The sequence below is a fragment of the Anomaloglossus baeobatrachus genome, chromosome 5 (genome assembly GCF_048569485.1).
Source record: "Anomaloglossus baeobatrachus isolate aAnoBae1 chromosome 5, aAnoBae1.hap1, whole genome shotgun sequence".
Classification (NCBI taxonomy): domain Eukaryota; kingdom Metazoa; phylum Chordata; class Amphibia; order Anura; family Aromobatidae; genus Anomaloglossus; species Anomaloglossus baeobatrachus.
Genome location: NC_134357.1, coordinates 116,160,014 through 116,176,517, shown reverse-complemented (window position 1 = coordinate 116,176,517; position 16,504 = coordinate 116,160,014). Strand labels below are relative to the sequence as shown.

Genomic DNA, 16,504 nt, shown 5'->3' with positions numbered 1-16,504 from the left:
CAGCACACATCGGGTAATTAACCCGATGTGTGCTGTAGGAGAGCAGGGAGCCAGCGCTCAGTGTGCGCTGCTCCCTGCTCTCTGCACGTGTAGCTCCGTGCGGTGGTAACCAAGGTAAATATCGGGTTGGTTACCCGATATTTACCTTAGTTACCAAGCACAGCATCTTCCACGCTGCGCTGGGGGCTTGTCACTGGGTGCTGGTGAGCTCACCAGCAACTTGTGTAGCCACGCTCCAGCGATCCCTGCCAGGTCAGGTTGCTGGTGGGATCGCTGGAGCGTCGCAGTGTGACATCTCACCAGCAACCTTTTAGCAACTTACCAGCGATCCCTATCGTTGTTGGGATCGCTGGTAAGTTGCTTAGTGTGACTGGACCTTTAGTTTGAATCTACAAAATGCTCATTCTAATAAAGACAATGGAAACCATTGAATGAACAGTTGTATCCAAACTTTTGATCTTTAAAGTGTAATAAATCAATCAGGATAAGGCTCGCTACAGACGAGTGTATGAAATTTCAGGCCAGTCATGTCTCCGTAAATCAGTGTTATATCCGATCACAAATCAGATAACACACATCCGATTTATATGCTCCTCTGCAGTAATCTTTATGCTATTTGTAACTGAGAATACAAAACTTTTCCCTTCCTGCTTGTGGGATTCAGAACTCTTTTTTGCGCCGAAGTTGATATAGACTCAAGTTTTGGTACAAATTATGGCATAATTGGGACAGAGTCGGTTGTCGGCCGTGGGCAGATAAGGTGTGATAAGGTTATTTAAAGAGTTCCAACCATCTGGATTTTCATATATAAACTAAAGCCAGTGCTATACTGGTGCTGCCATGCTGATTTTAAATGTACCATTACTTATGTGATCTGATGTATACTTTCTGAAATATAGGCAATTAAATTTTGTGAAATGCACTGTTATTTGATTGATAGAAGCTACAGAACATCTAATAGGTGGGTTGGGGTTTGCTAGTTATTCCCGTCCCTGTCTGCCTGCCTGTCCTTCCTACCTCTGTCTCTGTTATTACAGTGGAGGACGAAGGACAGGGGGAGGAAGGACAGGCAGACAGGGAGGGAATAACTAGCAAACGCCTACCCAGCTTTTAGATGTTCTGTAGCTGCTATCGATAACATAACAGTGAATTTCACAAACTTTACTTGCCTATATTTCAGAAAGTATACATCCGATCTCACAACTAAAGGTATATTTAGAATCAGCATGTATAGCACTGACTTTAGTTTATATGTGAAAATACTGGTGGTTGGTCCTCTTTAAGGAGTTCAGGTTTTTAGATGCATCTTTGTGTGAAATGTGTAGATAAGAAATGTCATGTCTCTAAAGGTAAATACTCCACAATTGAAAAAATGTGCATAATTATTTACACTTATAATGGATGTTTTCTGCTTATTACTAGGTTTATTTTATCGCAGGATGAGCTGACTGTTTGCATTGCTTAATTCGAATTATACTCAATGTCAGATAACTTTCACCACATTAGCGGTGCACTAACCATTTTATGTACATTTGGAATTATCCAGTGTTTAGTTCAAGTGCAGCTCTGGATTCACTCAAGCTTGACAATGGGACATCTGTTCTAGTGTTTACTCAGTTACAACTGCAATAAAATGTCTGTAATTATAGGGCACCGTCCTCCTATCGCAGAAAGAGAAGTCCTGATCTGCTAAAGATATACGCAATTCTTGTCTTGTCAAACAGAAAAGGGAGACTTCATTGCACTGGATCTTGGTGGATCACATTTCCGGATTTTGCGCGTGAAGGTTTCACATGAGAAGAAGCAGACGGTTCAGATGGAAAGTGAGATATACGACACACCTGAGGACATTATTCATGGCACTGGAACACGGGTAAGAATTTTGTATACATAAAAGGATTTATTTTACTAAGCAAAAAAAAAATGGGATAAAACACTTTTTCCGCTATGCGGAATGGCCCAAGAGTTTTGTGACTTTTGGTGTTTACACGCCAGTTTCAGACAACTCCGCCAAAATGGGCGGAACGGTGACGAGACTGGGCATGGTGGACGAGCTGTTGTGTATCTTACGACACAAATCTTACTCCAGTCGCCCATGACTCCACTGGACAACACTGGTCTTGATGAATCGGGGCCTTTGAGTCATCCTCTTGATGGCAGCCATAATTAATGGCCATTATAGTGTAGAACTTGCATGTCTTCTCAATGTAGACAATGGAGTAAGCTGTTGCTGGCACATTTGAGAACAATGGATTGGACATATTGAAATCCAACTTGCCGCACCTTCTACCTCCCAACATCTGTAGTTGGGGGAGAGTCTGGACATGAGATGTACTTTTGAACATCTTTTTAATCATAAAGCTATTTATAATTAAATACATGGATCACTGAAAATTGTACAGGAAATATTACAATATACATTTTATGGTAATCCAAATACATTTTAAAGTGACCCTTTAGTGACTGTAAGTACCGTATAAGTCTATGTATAGTCAAGATATCTGATGCCCTCCTCATGGATGAACTTAGTATCAACATCACTGTCATTGTTTCATCGAAGGACAGTGACAGGAGCATGGTGTCTCTGACTTATGTGACGCCCTGGACTAGCCAGGTAGTCACAAACACAACACCACACACACACCCTCCCCTGGATAGTCTACATCAGTCAAACAAAATCCTTGTTGCCTCCCTCCAGGGTCTGATGTCCACACCAGGTGGGGCGGAGCCAGGCGGTTGGCCCCACCCACCGAAGAGTTCACAGGCCTGGAGGCGGGAAAAAGTAGTTAGTCCTGTTAGAGTTTGGAGTTCAGTGGAAGGGGAGTGAGAAGTTGAGTTTGGAGTGGAGAAACTGCTAGTGTCTGGGTAGCTGGGTACCGAGCCGGGGAGCAGATTTGTACCAAGCACAAAGGCAGGGCCATCGGACCCCGACAACGGTCAAATCCGAGAGTGACCGGAACCCCAGGGGTTTCCTAACACCCAAGACCTGACAGAAGGCAACCGTCCACACAGTGAGGATAAAAAGCCACCGCCATAGGCTAGAGATCCAAGGGCCAGCGCCTGCGGGCAAAACCGGCTCCTTTGGTACATACACGCCGGGGAGCGGACTACCGTTGGGAAACCATCGGAGTCGATACATACACAACGGTGCAGGGAAAAACAGCCACCATCAACTTGTCCGGGGAGAGCAAAGACACTGCAGCTGGCTGCAGGACCCGTCCATCCAGCCGTTTGGTTTACCAGAGACTCTGTGAATTTGTGCCTGAGTGAGTACCACAGTGCCATCCGGCACCGCGCCGCGCTGCCCCTGCAACCCTGCACCCCGGCCTTCCTACCTCCCCGTATCACCATCGGGCCCCGGGATCACCAACCCCTACCCACGGAGGGGGAACCAACATCCTAGCTGCTCCCTGCCATTGCTCCCGGGTTTCCCCGTCACCAGCAGCGGTGGTGGCCATTATCGCCACGACCTCTGGGTGGCGTCACGAACTATCTCCCAAAACAAACCACCCCCTTTTCACTCGTGGGCGAGGAGCGCTGCTCGAGTCCCCGGTTCCGGACCACCGCTCGAGCCACCGAGCAGCAGCAGCAGCCGCGGACCCGAGCGTAGCGAGCGCGGCCTCTCTGCCCGCGACACTTACAATGACTTAGCCATACACATCAGATATGAATGAATATTTAGATGATAGCTATCTCTCCCATGCACAGGCCGAGGTTTCTTGTGTTCTTGTGGGGAGAGATGAGTAAGCTGCTATCTTTCTACACAATGAACACAAGAATCGGGTGATTACCGTATATTCCAACCTGATCTTTTTGTTCCCCAACATAATGAGTTGCGGGTCAATCAAGAGTTCTCTATACATATCAGATGCCTGATCAAACCCGTCTGCTTTTATCTCATGTGTAGGGGGGGTCTTTAGAATGGTCTCTATAGGAGAGTCATAGATGGTGGCCACCATTTGTAATGATGAAAAACGGGAACTAGAATGTATTATAGGTGGAATAAGCCCAAGGTATGTTGACTATAGATTTGTCTGGAGCCCCTTCCTACTTACTGAATGGTGAAAGGAATTATACTTAAAGGGAATCGGTCACCAGGTTTTTGCCACCTAATCTAATAGCAGCATAACAAAGACAGAGACCCTTATTCCAGTGTTGTTTCACTTATTGAGCTGATTGCTGTCCTTTTGATAAAGGTTTTATCAGTAGGAAATTATCACTATAGGATTAGTAAACCTGCTTCCATTTAGTCCTCCATATTAATGAGTTATGTATAACACTGCTCGTCTACTGATTTGTAGGGTACTGCCTATGCACAGTGTACACAGAAAGCTGCCAATCAGTGGTGTGGGTGGAGTTATACAGAACTCAGCATTCAGAGAACTGGTAGATCTGCAGCAGATAAAATACTGATTTTATCAAAATGACAGCATGCATCACAGTAAGTGACACATCATTGGAATCAGAGTCTCTGACTCTACATTATGCTGCTCTCAGATGGGGAAGCAAAACTTGATGACACATTCCCTTTAAATCTATCTACAATTTCCCTGGTGCAAGAGCTGCAGATGTTTTTTGTTGGCTAGCATGCTGGCATGTTCCTCTAAACCCAAGAGGAAAAAGAGAAGCTGATGAGAGCAATCTATTAATAAAGTAATAAAGTTCATTTCATCATGTGTCTTTCTCTGCTTAATGTTTCATACTAATGAGCATATTTTATACTGGAATAAGCTCTTTTGGCATGTAGTAGATTAGTAGTCTCCTGACTAATGGCTTCTGTCAGTCAATGAATGCTGCTAATGGGTTTGGAGGTTCTGTGTAGCCATGCATAGTCTTCTCCTTTACAATTCTAATTCGGGACGGTCATCACCTAGATTGGACTTTCACAGCAACAACCCAATGTGAGCAAAAAAAAAGCTAAACTGCTATCTAGTACAAAACAAGGAAAAAAATTACATCTTTTCAAACTAAAAATATAAACTATGGTTTATAGATGATTTTCTTGAGTCTTTCTAGTTTTTGTTTTTTTGCATCTTTTTTGTTTCTCATTTTTTTGCCTGTTTTGACATAATGTAACATGTTGTGGGATACTCGATGTCAAGGTAGCTCAGATCTATAGAACAATGGTAATTATTTGTGGTTAGGCTTTCTATCCCCGGTGATACGGTTCCTTAGAAATATTTTAAGAAATAAAATTTCAGTAAACAGCCTCTGCGTTCATTTATTACTAGGATAACGCTTTACCCTTCTGTAATTAGCATTTACCCCATCATGAGCTGAGCAGTAATTTGGGCAGACATTGGAAATTTGGTCGAATCGATGGAGCATTCAATAGCGTGTGCCCCCATTGCTATAATTTATCTATCATCATATTTATCACCAGTATTGATGAGCAAACACTACCATGCCGAGTGCTCAGTACTTGTAATGAGCAGGTAGATGTTTGGACGGGCACGACTTGTGTACCTGAGTATTATGGAAGTCAATGGGGCAATGGGGAGCTTGAGTATTTTTGCGGAAGAGTTCCCAGAAAAAAGCTTGAGTTCCCCATTGACTTACATTATACACAGGTACTTGAGTCGTGCCCATCCGAGCATCAAACTGCTCATTACAAATACTCAGCATCCGAGCATGTCAGTGCTCGCCCATCACTAATCATTACCCATGATCCAAACCATTTACTACATAGCGGAAAAAATAGTGTTCACCTGCACTGACCATAAATTTTTCTGGGGCCATAATGAAGTGAACAGATATGACTGTGGCCGATTTTACATTTTTGACATTTACAGTCCGAGTACAGACTCTAATGTCCAAGCCGGCCACAGCTCTTCTGTGCCAAGCTCAATAGCCTTATAGGCATATATGAGGCTGTTGAGTTTAGGTCTGGAGACATGCGACCAGTTATTATTCACATTGTGAATGGTTTATGTGTGAAACCTCAGAAACATTAGTATCCTCTCAATGTGCGCTGACCAATCATTTTGGCAACGTATACATGGGAAAAAAATGCTAATGATTGTCTTATCAACTGAATTTACTTGAACCTATGATCTACTGTGGCTTCTTTACACCCATAAACTATGCAGTAAATAGTAATATCCTCTGCAGCTGTGGTATATATATATAAATATATATATATATATATATATATATATATATATATAAAATATATAATATATATATATCTATACTGTATATATAATCAGGATTGGAATTAAATATGTTTCATTGTTAGTATTTTCAGAAGCAGCGCCATATCTATTCACAGGTTTCGTCTGCCATTTTATTTCAGAATAGGGTAAAATGCAATACTAAACACAGTTCAGAAGTGCGGGGAAAAATGGTAAGAAACATACTCTGTTTTGAAGCTATCATTGTCTCCTCTTACTTTCCTTGAGCGCCAGTGTTTCCGTACTAAAACAGTTCAGATGTGCCACTGTTTCTGGAAAAGAAACACAAAGACCCTTGACTCCGGAATGTCTGACTGAAGGCCTTTGACCTTCCCCAACAACCCCCTACCCCCTAGGGTTCTTATCTAAAATAAACACAAACACTGCGTGACGTTGGATATAAAGGCCACAGCAGCCCCATTTATTCGTAACGGAAACATAAGCCATGTAACAATACAATTCTTCATTGAAGAACCCCCCGAAAAGGAAGGGGGGGGTACCTGAAGGTTAACCAAAATGTTCTTTGCAACATCAGCCCATCTCCTGACCCTCAGCCGCAACACACCGACTCGAGAGCCCAAGCCAGATGTTGCCCACACTATGTCCCGCTGAGACTCAACCCAGCAAGGACCCGTTTACCAAACAATTGCACCGCTAGAGGTAACCCGCTCCGGCACTGGGTTCCGTCCTCTCCTCTGTGCAAACCCCCACCTTCAGACACCCCCCTCCTTTCCGCCGCTGCGACAAATACGATCTTCCTTCTTTTCTTCATTGATGTCGAATCCACAATCAGGGCGGGCGGGCGGGAACGATTACAGTCACCGTCCAGGTAGGAATGGCCCACCCCCCCTCTGACCTGCCCTATATACTACCCCCTATAGCACCACCCCCTGACCAATCACACTGACCCCTGATCCTAACTGCCCCTTAGCACCATCCCCAAATTTCGCGCCCAAACTGACTTCTCCATTAACCCCTTATTAACCCTATGGCCTGGCATCCCTCCTAGTCATGTAGCCCTCCCTTGAGCCCCTTCGGGTCAGCAGTCCGGGCTCTTCCTTGACTCCGGAATGTCTGACTGAAGGCCTTTGACCTTCCCCAACAACCCCCTACCCCCTAGGGTTCTTATCTAAAATAAACACAAACACTGCGTGACGTTGGATATAAAGGCCACAGCAGCCCCATTTATTCGTAACAGAAACATAAGCCATGTAACAATACAATTCTTCATTGAAGAACCCCCCGAAAAGGAAGGGGGGGGTACCTGAAGGTTAACCAAAATGTTCTTTGCAACATCAGCCCATCTCCTGACCCTCAGCCGCAACACACCGACTCGAGAGCCCAAGCCAGATGTTGCCCACACTATGTCCCGCTGAGACTCAACCCAGCAAGGACCCGTTTACCAAACAATTGCACCGCTAGAGGTAACCCGCTCCGGCACTGGGTTCCGTCCTCTCCTCTGTGCAAACCCCCACCTTCAGACACCCCCCTCCTTTCCGCCACCGCGAGCGCGCATGACCCCTTGTGCGCGCGAGTCCTCCCACACCAACAAAGCCTTCTCAACCCCCTCCATCAGCCCTAAGGCCCAAATATCATTTCCCACCGAATTTAAATGGACCCCGTCCCGGCGCAACAAGTCGGCGGACGCCGCTTCCAACTCCGGGTGCCGAACAGAGACACCACCAACCCGGGAAATGAACCGCCCAATCTCCCGATTCACTTTACTTCGCGCCCTGTTTACTGCCTCCACCGACCTGGCGTGCCGCCATGCCAGCCGCGCAACCATATCAGACCAGACAATTATTAGACCCGGGTGGGAAGACAGGAGCCGCAGGCAGTCACATTTTATGTCTTGTATCAGGTCCCTGGAAGCCCGGAGACCCAGGTCATTCCCACCCGCGTGTAGTACTACCACGTCCGGTGCTCTGTCCAACTGCGAATGGTGGCGCCAGGTAGGCAACACCTCACTCCACAGCATGCCCCTGACCCCGATCCATCGCACAGTAGCCTTTTCCCTGGGAACCCCCAACTGGCGGCCGTCCGGTCGTATTCCCGCACGAAACGCCCCCCAATACACGTATGAGTGGCCGAGCACCCACACCAACAATGGTAAACCTACAAAACAAAAGGTGACAACACAGAGGAGGGGGGGGGGCACGAGGAAGAAAAAGATGGGTAATGAATACCAAACAAATACCGCCCCCGACCCGACCCCCCCCACCAATATCTCACAACAAGTTCGGCCGGACGTAAGATCTAAACCTGGCCGAGTCCCATCGTCCAATCTTACGGAGAGCCTGCGCGCCCAGACCCCAACGAGCCGCCTGAGTCGCAGCCCCAATCCGAAAGGAATGCGACGCGAACTCAGCCTCGTTGAGACCGCAACACTGCAGGCACCTCCGAAAGATGCAGACAAATTGGTAACTAGACAAGGCTGACCCGTCCTGGTGGGACAAAAGGGACCCCGGGCGAGCTCCCCTCACTTCTAAAAACGCCGACAGCCATCTGACAGGGCACTCCGCTAAACCAGGTACACCCCATAGTTCCACCATCCGACCTCTACCCAGCTGGTCCGTCTTTGACCGTCTCAAGCAACACCGTACCACATCCATACCGCATTCCACGTCCTCCAACAACAAACCTCCGTGACTCCTCGTGTTTCTGCTCACCAGTTCACTAATTCTAAACGCCCCAAAGAAGGCCAAAACAAAAGCGGTCCCGAACAACTGGCATTCATACTCCGAACAGCACACCTGAGGCAAAACCGACAACAGCTTGCCCAGCAGCTCAAAAGATACCGGGCGCCGAAGGTCTCGGCGCGCCCCCGCCCTCCGGTAACCCTTCAGCGCCTGGCGCACCCAGAAATCCTTCGTAACATCCTTCCAGCCCAGTAACTTGAAAAAGAAAGCAATGCCCGCCAACCTGCCCGCCACGGCCGACCACGAAAGGCCTTCTTCCTTAGCCCTGCCCATCATGAACAAAACTAAATAAACTCTGTCACCTTCAGATACATGACCTCCCACCTCATCAACCAACTCGAGCCAACGGTCCCACGCTGAATTATAGCTGCGCCACGTACTGGGTGCCACCGAATGTCTGATCAATTCCCAGGCCGGCTGCAAACCAGGTCCCACAACCAGACGGGCCACACGGTCTCCTGCTGCTCCGCGTCCGGCGCCAGCATTCGAAAGCGGTCCCACTGGAAGCGAGATAAAGCATCAGCCACAGAATTCAGCACCCCCGGCACATGTACAGCGCAGACCCACAAGTTCAACTCCAGACATTTCAGCACCAAATGACGCAAGAGATCCACCACCGGGGGGGAATCAGCTGTCAACTTGTTAACACACTGAACGACCCCCAGGTTGTCACACATGAAACGCACCTTCCTGTCTTTCAAATCCTGTCCCCAAACCTCTATGGCCACGACAATAGGAAAAAGTTCCAACAGGGCCAAATTCCTAGTCAGACCGCAAACCCGCCACGAATCAGGCCACCTGCCGACACACCATCTCCCCCCAAAATATGCGCCAAAACCACTGGATCCCGCCGCGTCCGTATACAGTACCAACTCCTCATTTGACACCACCTCGCGAAGCCACAATGACCGTCCATTATACAGCTGCAAAAAACGGGACCACACTCTCAGGTCCGCCTTGTGCTCCACCTTCAAACGCACAAAATGCAAAGGGTGCAACACACCGGTAGTGGCTTGAGCCAAGCGACGGGAAAAAACTCTCCCCATCGGCAAAATCCTACACGCAAAATTCAACTTCCCCAACAGGGACTGCAAGTCCCGTAAACGAATCTTCTTGGCCTCAATGGCCCCTTGAACGCAACGCCTCAAATCCGCCAGCTTGTCCTCCGGCAAGCGGCACTCCATGGCAACCGTATCCAGCTCGATACCCAGGAATTTCAAAACAGTAACCGGACCCTCCGTCTTCTCCGGCGCCAACGGAACGCCAAAGCGGCGAGCAACCTGCTCCACTGTCCGAAGCAAAAGGGAACACTGCGAGGATCCAGCAGGTCCCATGCACAAAAAGTCGTCCAAGTGATGCAACACTGAATCTAGACCCGCCTCCTCCTTAATTACCCATTCCAAAAAACAACTAAACTTCTCAAAATAGGAACATGAAATTGAACAGCCCATAGGCAAACAACAATCTACATAAAACTTGTCCTCCCACCAACACCCCAACAGGTGAAAACTGTCCGGGTGCACCGGCAACAGGCGGAAGGCCGCTTCTATATCCGTTTTCGCCAAAAGCGAACCACAACCCAACTTCCTTAACCATTCCACAGCCTTATCAAAACGGACATACGATACTGAAACCAGCTCAGGATCAATACCGTCGTTCACCGACCGGCCAGTAGGATAGGACAAATGGTGGATAAGCCGAAACTTGTTAGGTTCCTTTTTCGGGACCAACCCCAACGGGGACACAACCAAGTCCGGCAATGGAGGGGCATCAAAAGGCCCCGCCATCCGTCCTAGTTCCACCTCCTTCTGTAACTTATCCGCAACAATCTCACCATGTAGGCGAGTCGACTGTAAATTTTTCAAACGAATCTCTCCCGTCTTAACCACTGACGGTATCTTGAAACCAAAACTAAAACCTTCACTCAACAATTCCGCCGACCCCCGATCCGGGTATCTACTTAGAAACGGCGCCATCCGATCTACCCTCACCGGGGTCCTCCCTTTTTGACGAAGACTCAGCGGCCTTCCCTTTTCCCTTCCGGAGGCACTTAAGGTGACTGTGGGCGCCACCACAGCCCGAACACTCGTGCTTGAATCGGCAGGAGGAACCAAACCGGCATTCCTTTTCATTGAACTGCCAGCAAACGCCCTTTTTGGGCCCCGGCGAGGTGCCAAATGATCCCCCGCTGGTGCCCCCTGGAAAGGACTGCGATGCCGACTTCGGCGCAGCCATCAGCCGCATCCATAGACTAATTTCTTTGTGGTCCCACCGTAAACTGGGTCTGACCGCCTTCCTCTGGCGAAACTGCTCGTCATATCTTAGCCAAGCAGTCCCCCCATAGGTCCTATACGCCTCACAGATAGAATCCAGATAACAAAAAAGCGCCGAACAGTTATCCGGAGCCTTTTCCCCCACCACACTGGCCAGTATCACAAAGGCCTGCAACCAGTTTTGAAAAGTGCGAGGAATAAGGCGATAACGCCGCCGTTCTTCCTCGTCCTTCTTGCTCTCATCCGGTTTAACCCGATCCAGATTAAACTTTTCCAACGGAAGCAATGAGAATATTTCAACATATTCATCCTTCCATATTTTTTCCCTGGTCTCCTGCTTCAGATGCGCCCCCAACGGTCCATCAAAGCAGACATACACTTCCCCTCTCGCCTTGTCATCTAATCGAACAATGTCCACTGCAGCCGCAGCTGCGGCAGCGGGAGCCGCAGCTGCGGCCGCGGGAGCCGCCACCACCGGCTCACCAACCACATTGCCACTAGCAACCCCTCCAACCACAGGAGTCGCAACCTCCTGCCCCGGCACTCCCTGCCACACCAAGCTAGGGCCCCCCACAGGGGCAAACAAACCCCTGACCAACCTCAACAACTCAGCTGCCACACTGCCGTCACCCGTCACCGCATTCATGACCTGCCCTCCAACCGGGCCACCAAGCAAACCACCCGTACCACCAACCACATTCACGCCCTGCACGCCATCCATATCACCAGACACACCATCCATAGCCAAACCAGGTGCACGAGAAATAGGAGAAACCGTGGTCTTACCAGGCTGACTCCGAGAAGATCCCGAAACAGCCGTCACATGTCCTCCGCGTCGCACTCCAGCCGCTTCGCCGACCTCCACGATCTGGTCCCCTGTGTCGTCCTCCGCGGCGTCCTCCTCCAAGGTGGCCTCATCTTCCTCACTGGACCCAGGCCCAGGGAGCCCACCGTCCGGCAGACTCGACCTTAGGCCCCGTCCGCCCGCAGCACCATCCATCCTCCGCGCCGTCCGCGACGATCCAGACGCTGGCGCCGCCACGTAATCACCGCCTGGGGCATGCCGTCCGGCATCCCCGCGTGCTCCAGCTGATCCCGACGCCGTCCCATCGCTGTCCATCCGCTGTGATCCCAGGCCGGGCCCCGCTGATCCGGGCCGTCTCCGTACTGACTCCCCCGCCGACACTGGGACCCCATGCTCCTGCATGGGCCCCGCTCTGCTCCTGGCCCTTGCTGCCGCTGCCACTGCGGCCTCATCTGTGCCCTGCGATCCCGCTGGCCCGCGCAACCCAGCTGGCCCCCGTGACCCCGCTGGCTCATGCGACCCCGCCGGCCCACGCGACCCTGCCGACCCACGCGACCGCGCCGGCCCACGCGACCGCGGCGGGTCAGGTGACCGCGCCGGGTCAGGTGACCGCGCCGGGTCACGCGGCCGCGACGCGCGCGTCACTGCCGTGCGCCGCGAACCGGAAGAGGAGGGGGAGGCCGGCCATGTCGCTCACCGCCCCGTTGCCTTGGTGCCCGCGGCGCCGACTTCCGGCCGGGGCCTCGCGACGTCCCGGCTCCCGGATCCACCGCCGCACGTCCACTTGGGCTCCGTCTCCGCTGCCGGCTCCTCGGCGTCATCTCAGGGCTAAGGCGCTCCGGGGGCCGCGTTCTTCGCTGCCGCTTCGGAGGCAGGGGGGTCCCATCTTCCTCGCCGACGCCGGACCATCGCTGGAGCTGTTCGTCCATCCAACGCTGTCCACGCTGCTCCGCCATCCTCTTCATCTGTGCCAATGAAGTCCTCCATCTTCGGGATCCAGCCACAACGATTACAGTCACCGTCCAGGTAGGAATGGCCCACCCCCCCTCTGACCTGCCCTATATACTACCCCCTATAGCACCACCCCCTGACCAATCACACTGACCCCTGATCCTAACTGCCCCTTAGCACCACCCCCAAATTTCGCGCCCAAACTGACTTCTCCATTAACCCCTTATTAACCCTATGGCCTGGCATCCCTCCTAGTCATGTAGCCCTCCCTTGAGCCCCTTCGGGTCAGCAGTCCGGGCTCTTCCTTTATTCTAATACATATGAGTACAATCTGGTTTACGCCAATATAGATAATGGAGAAGATGGAGAAATTAAGTTTTCCATCTTCCCCTCAGCTGTGCTCCCTTTCTCACATGTGAGAGAATCTGATCACAGTAACATGACACCTAGGTTACGCCCTGATCAGAGTTAGAGCAGAGTGTGATTTGCATAATTGTCCCGATTCTCTCACATGAGAGAATATACACCAGTGTGACCATAACCTCAATGTGATGTGGGACAGGAAGTACTGCAGAGCAGCAGGGTGGCTCAGTGGTCAGCACTGTAGCTTTGCAGCGCTGGGATCCTAAATTTAAATTCCACCAAGGACAACATCTGCAAGGAGTTTGTATGTTCTCCCCGTGTTTGTGTTGGTTTCCTCTGGATTCTCCAGTTTCCTCCCACACTTCAAAGACATACTGATAGGGAATTTAGGTTATTAACCTCAGTGAGGACAGTGATGATGTCTATAATTTAGTGAGGACAGCGATGATGTCTGTAAAGTGCTGCGGAATATGGTAGTGCTATAGAAATAAGCATAAGTACATAAGTACGGTAATAATGTAAAATACCGTAGGTTATGTAGTTAACACTTTTCAAAGATATCTCAGCTACACATGAAAGTTGATATGTCAGCCGAAGCATGTCAGGTCCTATAAGATGTGGATAGATCGCACTGCATTGAAGTATTGTTTGGAAACTTTATGACATTTTTATTTGAGCATTATATGGCAGTAAGCATTGTATGGGGCAATAGTTGGGATATTTCTATAGGTGGTACTAATCCAATTGTCTCACCTTTTATAAGACACATTAATTTTCTTTAATATTCCTACAATATTGTAATATACTGCTTTTCTGTAATCCAATAGCTTTTTGACCATGTTGCTGAATGCCTTGGAGACTTCATGGAGAAGAAGCAGATCAAAGACAAGAAACTGCCAGTTGGATTTACCTTCTCCTTCCCATGCAGTCAGACAAAATTAGATGAGGTAAAATAATCCAAATACGACTAGTGAGTAATAATTACGGTAGATAGGTAACACGCCTGGCAGAGGAGTAGATCAAAATTCCTGGGCCCCAATTATGGAGCAAACAGGTCTTTAGGCACCAGAGTAAAGGTATAAAATCCGTGCCACTGTCTGGCTCTTATCTCTGAATCGTTAGTCTAATTTAAAGGGCACCTGTCAGAAACTTTTACCCCTCCCTGCCTCCAAAACATTAATATGATTGTAAAGCTCTTCAAAAGATAAGTCATTCAATCACTTTATGACCCCAAAGCCCTGCTCCAGCAGCGAGAAATCACAGCTTTCAGTTGTAACTGAAAGTGCATTGGGGTGTAATGATGCACTTTCAGCTTCTGATCCTCACGCTGTATTTTCCATTTAATAGCGCCTTTTCCTGGCTGATTGACAAGATGTTTGCTCTGTTTCGCTACCACTGAACTGTCAATCAGACAGGAGGAGGTACTGATATGTAGGAAATACAGCATGTGGCTGAGAAGCTGTAAGTGCATCGTCACATCCCAGTGCACTTCCAGTTACAACTTCATAGTGCGATTTCTCGCTACTGGAGCAGTGAGTGTGATCATAAAGGGATGGACAGGTTTATCATTTAAAATGCTGCATTGCTGGTTTGTGGGGGATGGGTCAATGTGATAAGTTAACTTTAACTGGATCATATTGATTATCTGACTATATCATAGTTTACTTCTCTGTCCTGTTTTGGATGGGTTACTGAAAATCACTAGAATTTCTCACTTATTTCAGTATTATTTTTACAGGGTGTGTTGCTCACATGGACCAAGCGATTCAAAGCCAGTGGAGTGGAAGGAATGGATGTGGTGAAGCTGCTGAATAGGGCCATCAAAAAACGAGGGGTGAGTCTTTGTGTCTTTTGAGCAGAAGTTGTAAATATTGTGTACAGTAATGGAGAAACTTCTAAAAATGAACTTTCTATGTATTGTGACAAATATATTGAATTGTTGGTATATTTACATTGCCTTCTATCTATGTATGACCTATGCACGGTTTTCTAGAGTTATTTCATATTGGAAGTACAGATGGTCGCAGATGACTATCATAATGTAGTGTGACTACCATATATGCATCTATGATAAAATGTTAAGAATTTAATGAACAGTACAAAAATTATACATGGCTTACTCCTAATAAGAGGATTTCCCCATCCTTTATTATACCTTTATATGTACATTATTACTTTCCCACTGATGTGTGCTTGTTCACAGGACTATGATGCAGACATTATGGCCGTTGTAAATGATACTGTTGGGACAATGATGACTTGTGGATTTGATGATCAGCGCTGTGAAGTTGGCATAATCATTGGTAACATGATACAATCATTTATATATAGGGTTCTAACAATGGATAATTTGCCAATTGACTTACAGTGATTTATTTTCTAAGGTACTGGAACGAATGCCTGCTATATGGAGGAGCTGAGGCACATAGATTTAATAGAAGGAGATGAGGGGAGAATGTGCATTAACACTGAATGGGGATCTTTTGGGGATGATGGATCTCTGGAAGACATTAGGACTGAATTTGATAGAGAGATTGACAGAGGTTCCCTGAATCCAGGAAAACAGCTGTAAGTAACATCCCCGATATGGGGCAGTTCAAACCCCAACATTTACTTTTGCATTTGTAAAATGTGGAGGCAGCTAAATTTACAGTACTTTGGTGGTTGATCCAAGTGTAATGTGTATGGGAGAGTAAGGCTCTGTGCGCACTAGTGCGTTTTACCCGCGGATTTGCCGCAGAAATTTCTTGAGAAATGTCTGCAATCTTTGTGCAGACATTTCCCAGCAAATTCTATGAGAAAAAAAAATAGCTGTGCGCACTGTGCGGATTTTTCTCAAGAAATTTCCTTGAGAAGAATTTCTCGAGAAAATTTCTTGAGAAAATGAGCATGTCAATTCTTTTCCGCAGGTACCCTGCGGATTTCAGCAGTACAGCCTGCAAAATCCGCAGGGAACCACCCGCGGGAAAATCGCGGCTATTCCGCGGCAAATCCGCGGCAAATCCGCATGCGGATTTGGTGCGGATTTTTTCCGGAGGTCCGGAAATCTTTCACTCCCAGAAGTTTCTCAAGAAATTTTCTTGAGAAACTTCACATTTCTAGTGCGCACATAGCCTAAAGGAAATAGTTGTCTGCTGGATTGGAGATGTACAGGTGCATTTACTACATTTTTTAAATTGTTATATTCCTTGTTTAGAAATGTTTATAGGGTCTTGGGTCCAAGTCCTCCCAAGACCCTCA

General features: G+C 48.2%; 1 protein-coding gene across 1 annotated transcript in view; it reads left to right on the top strand.

The window, feature by feature from the left end:
• LOC142310941 (hexokinase-1) overlaps nucleotides 1-16,504 on the top strand; it is a 120,043-nt gene that overhangs the window by 78,275 nt on the left and 25,264 nt on the right. The window contains exons 3-7 of the mRNA XM_075348793.1: nucleotides 1,725-1,873; nucleotides 14,092-14,211; nucleotides 15,003-15,098; nucleotides 15,468-15,567; nucleotides 15,649-15,832. Coding sequence (XP_075204908.1) covers nucleotides 1,725-1,873; nucleotides 14,092-14,211; nucleotides 15,003-15,098; nucleotides 15,468-15,567; nucleotides 15,649-15,832 — 649 coding nt within the window. The remainder of the gene's footprint in view (nucleotides 1-1,724; nucleotides 1,874-14,091; nucleotides 14,212-15,002; nucleotides 15,099-15,467; nucleotides 15,568-15,648; nucleotides 15,833-16,504) is intronic.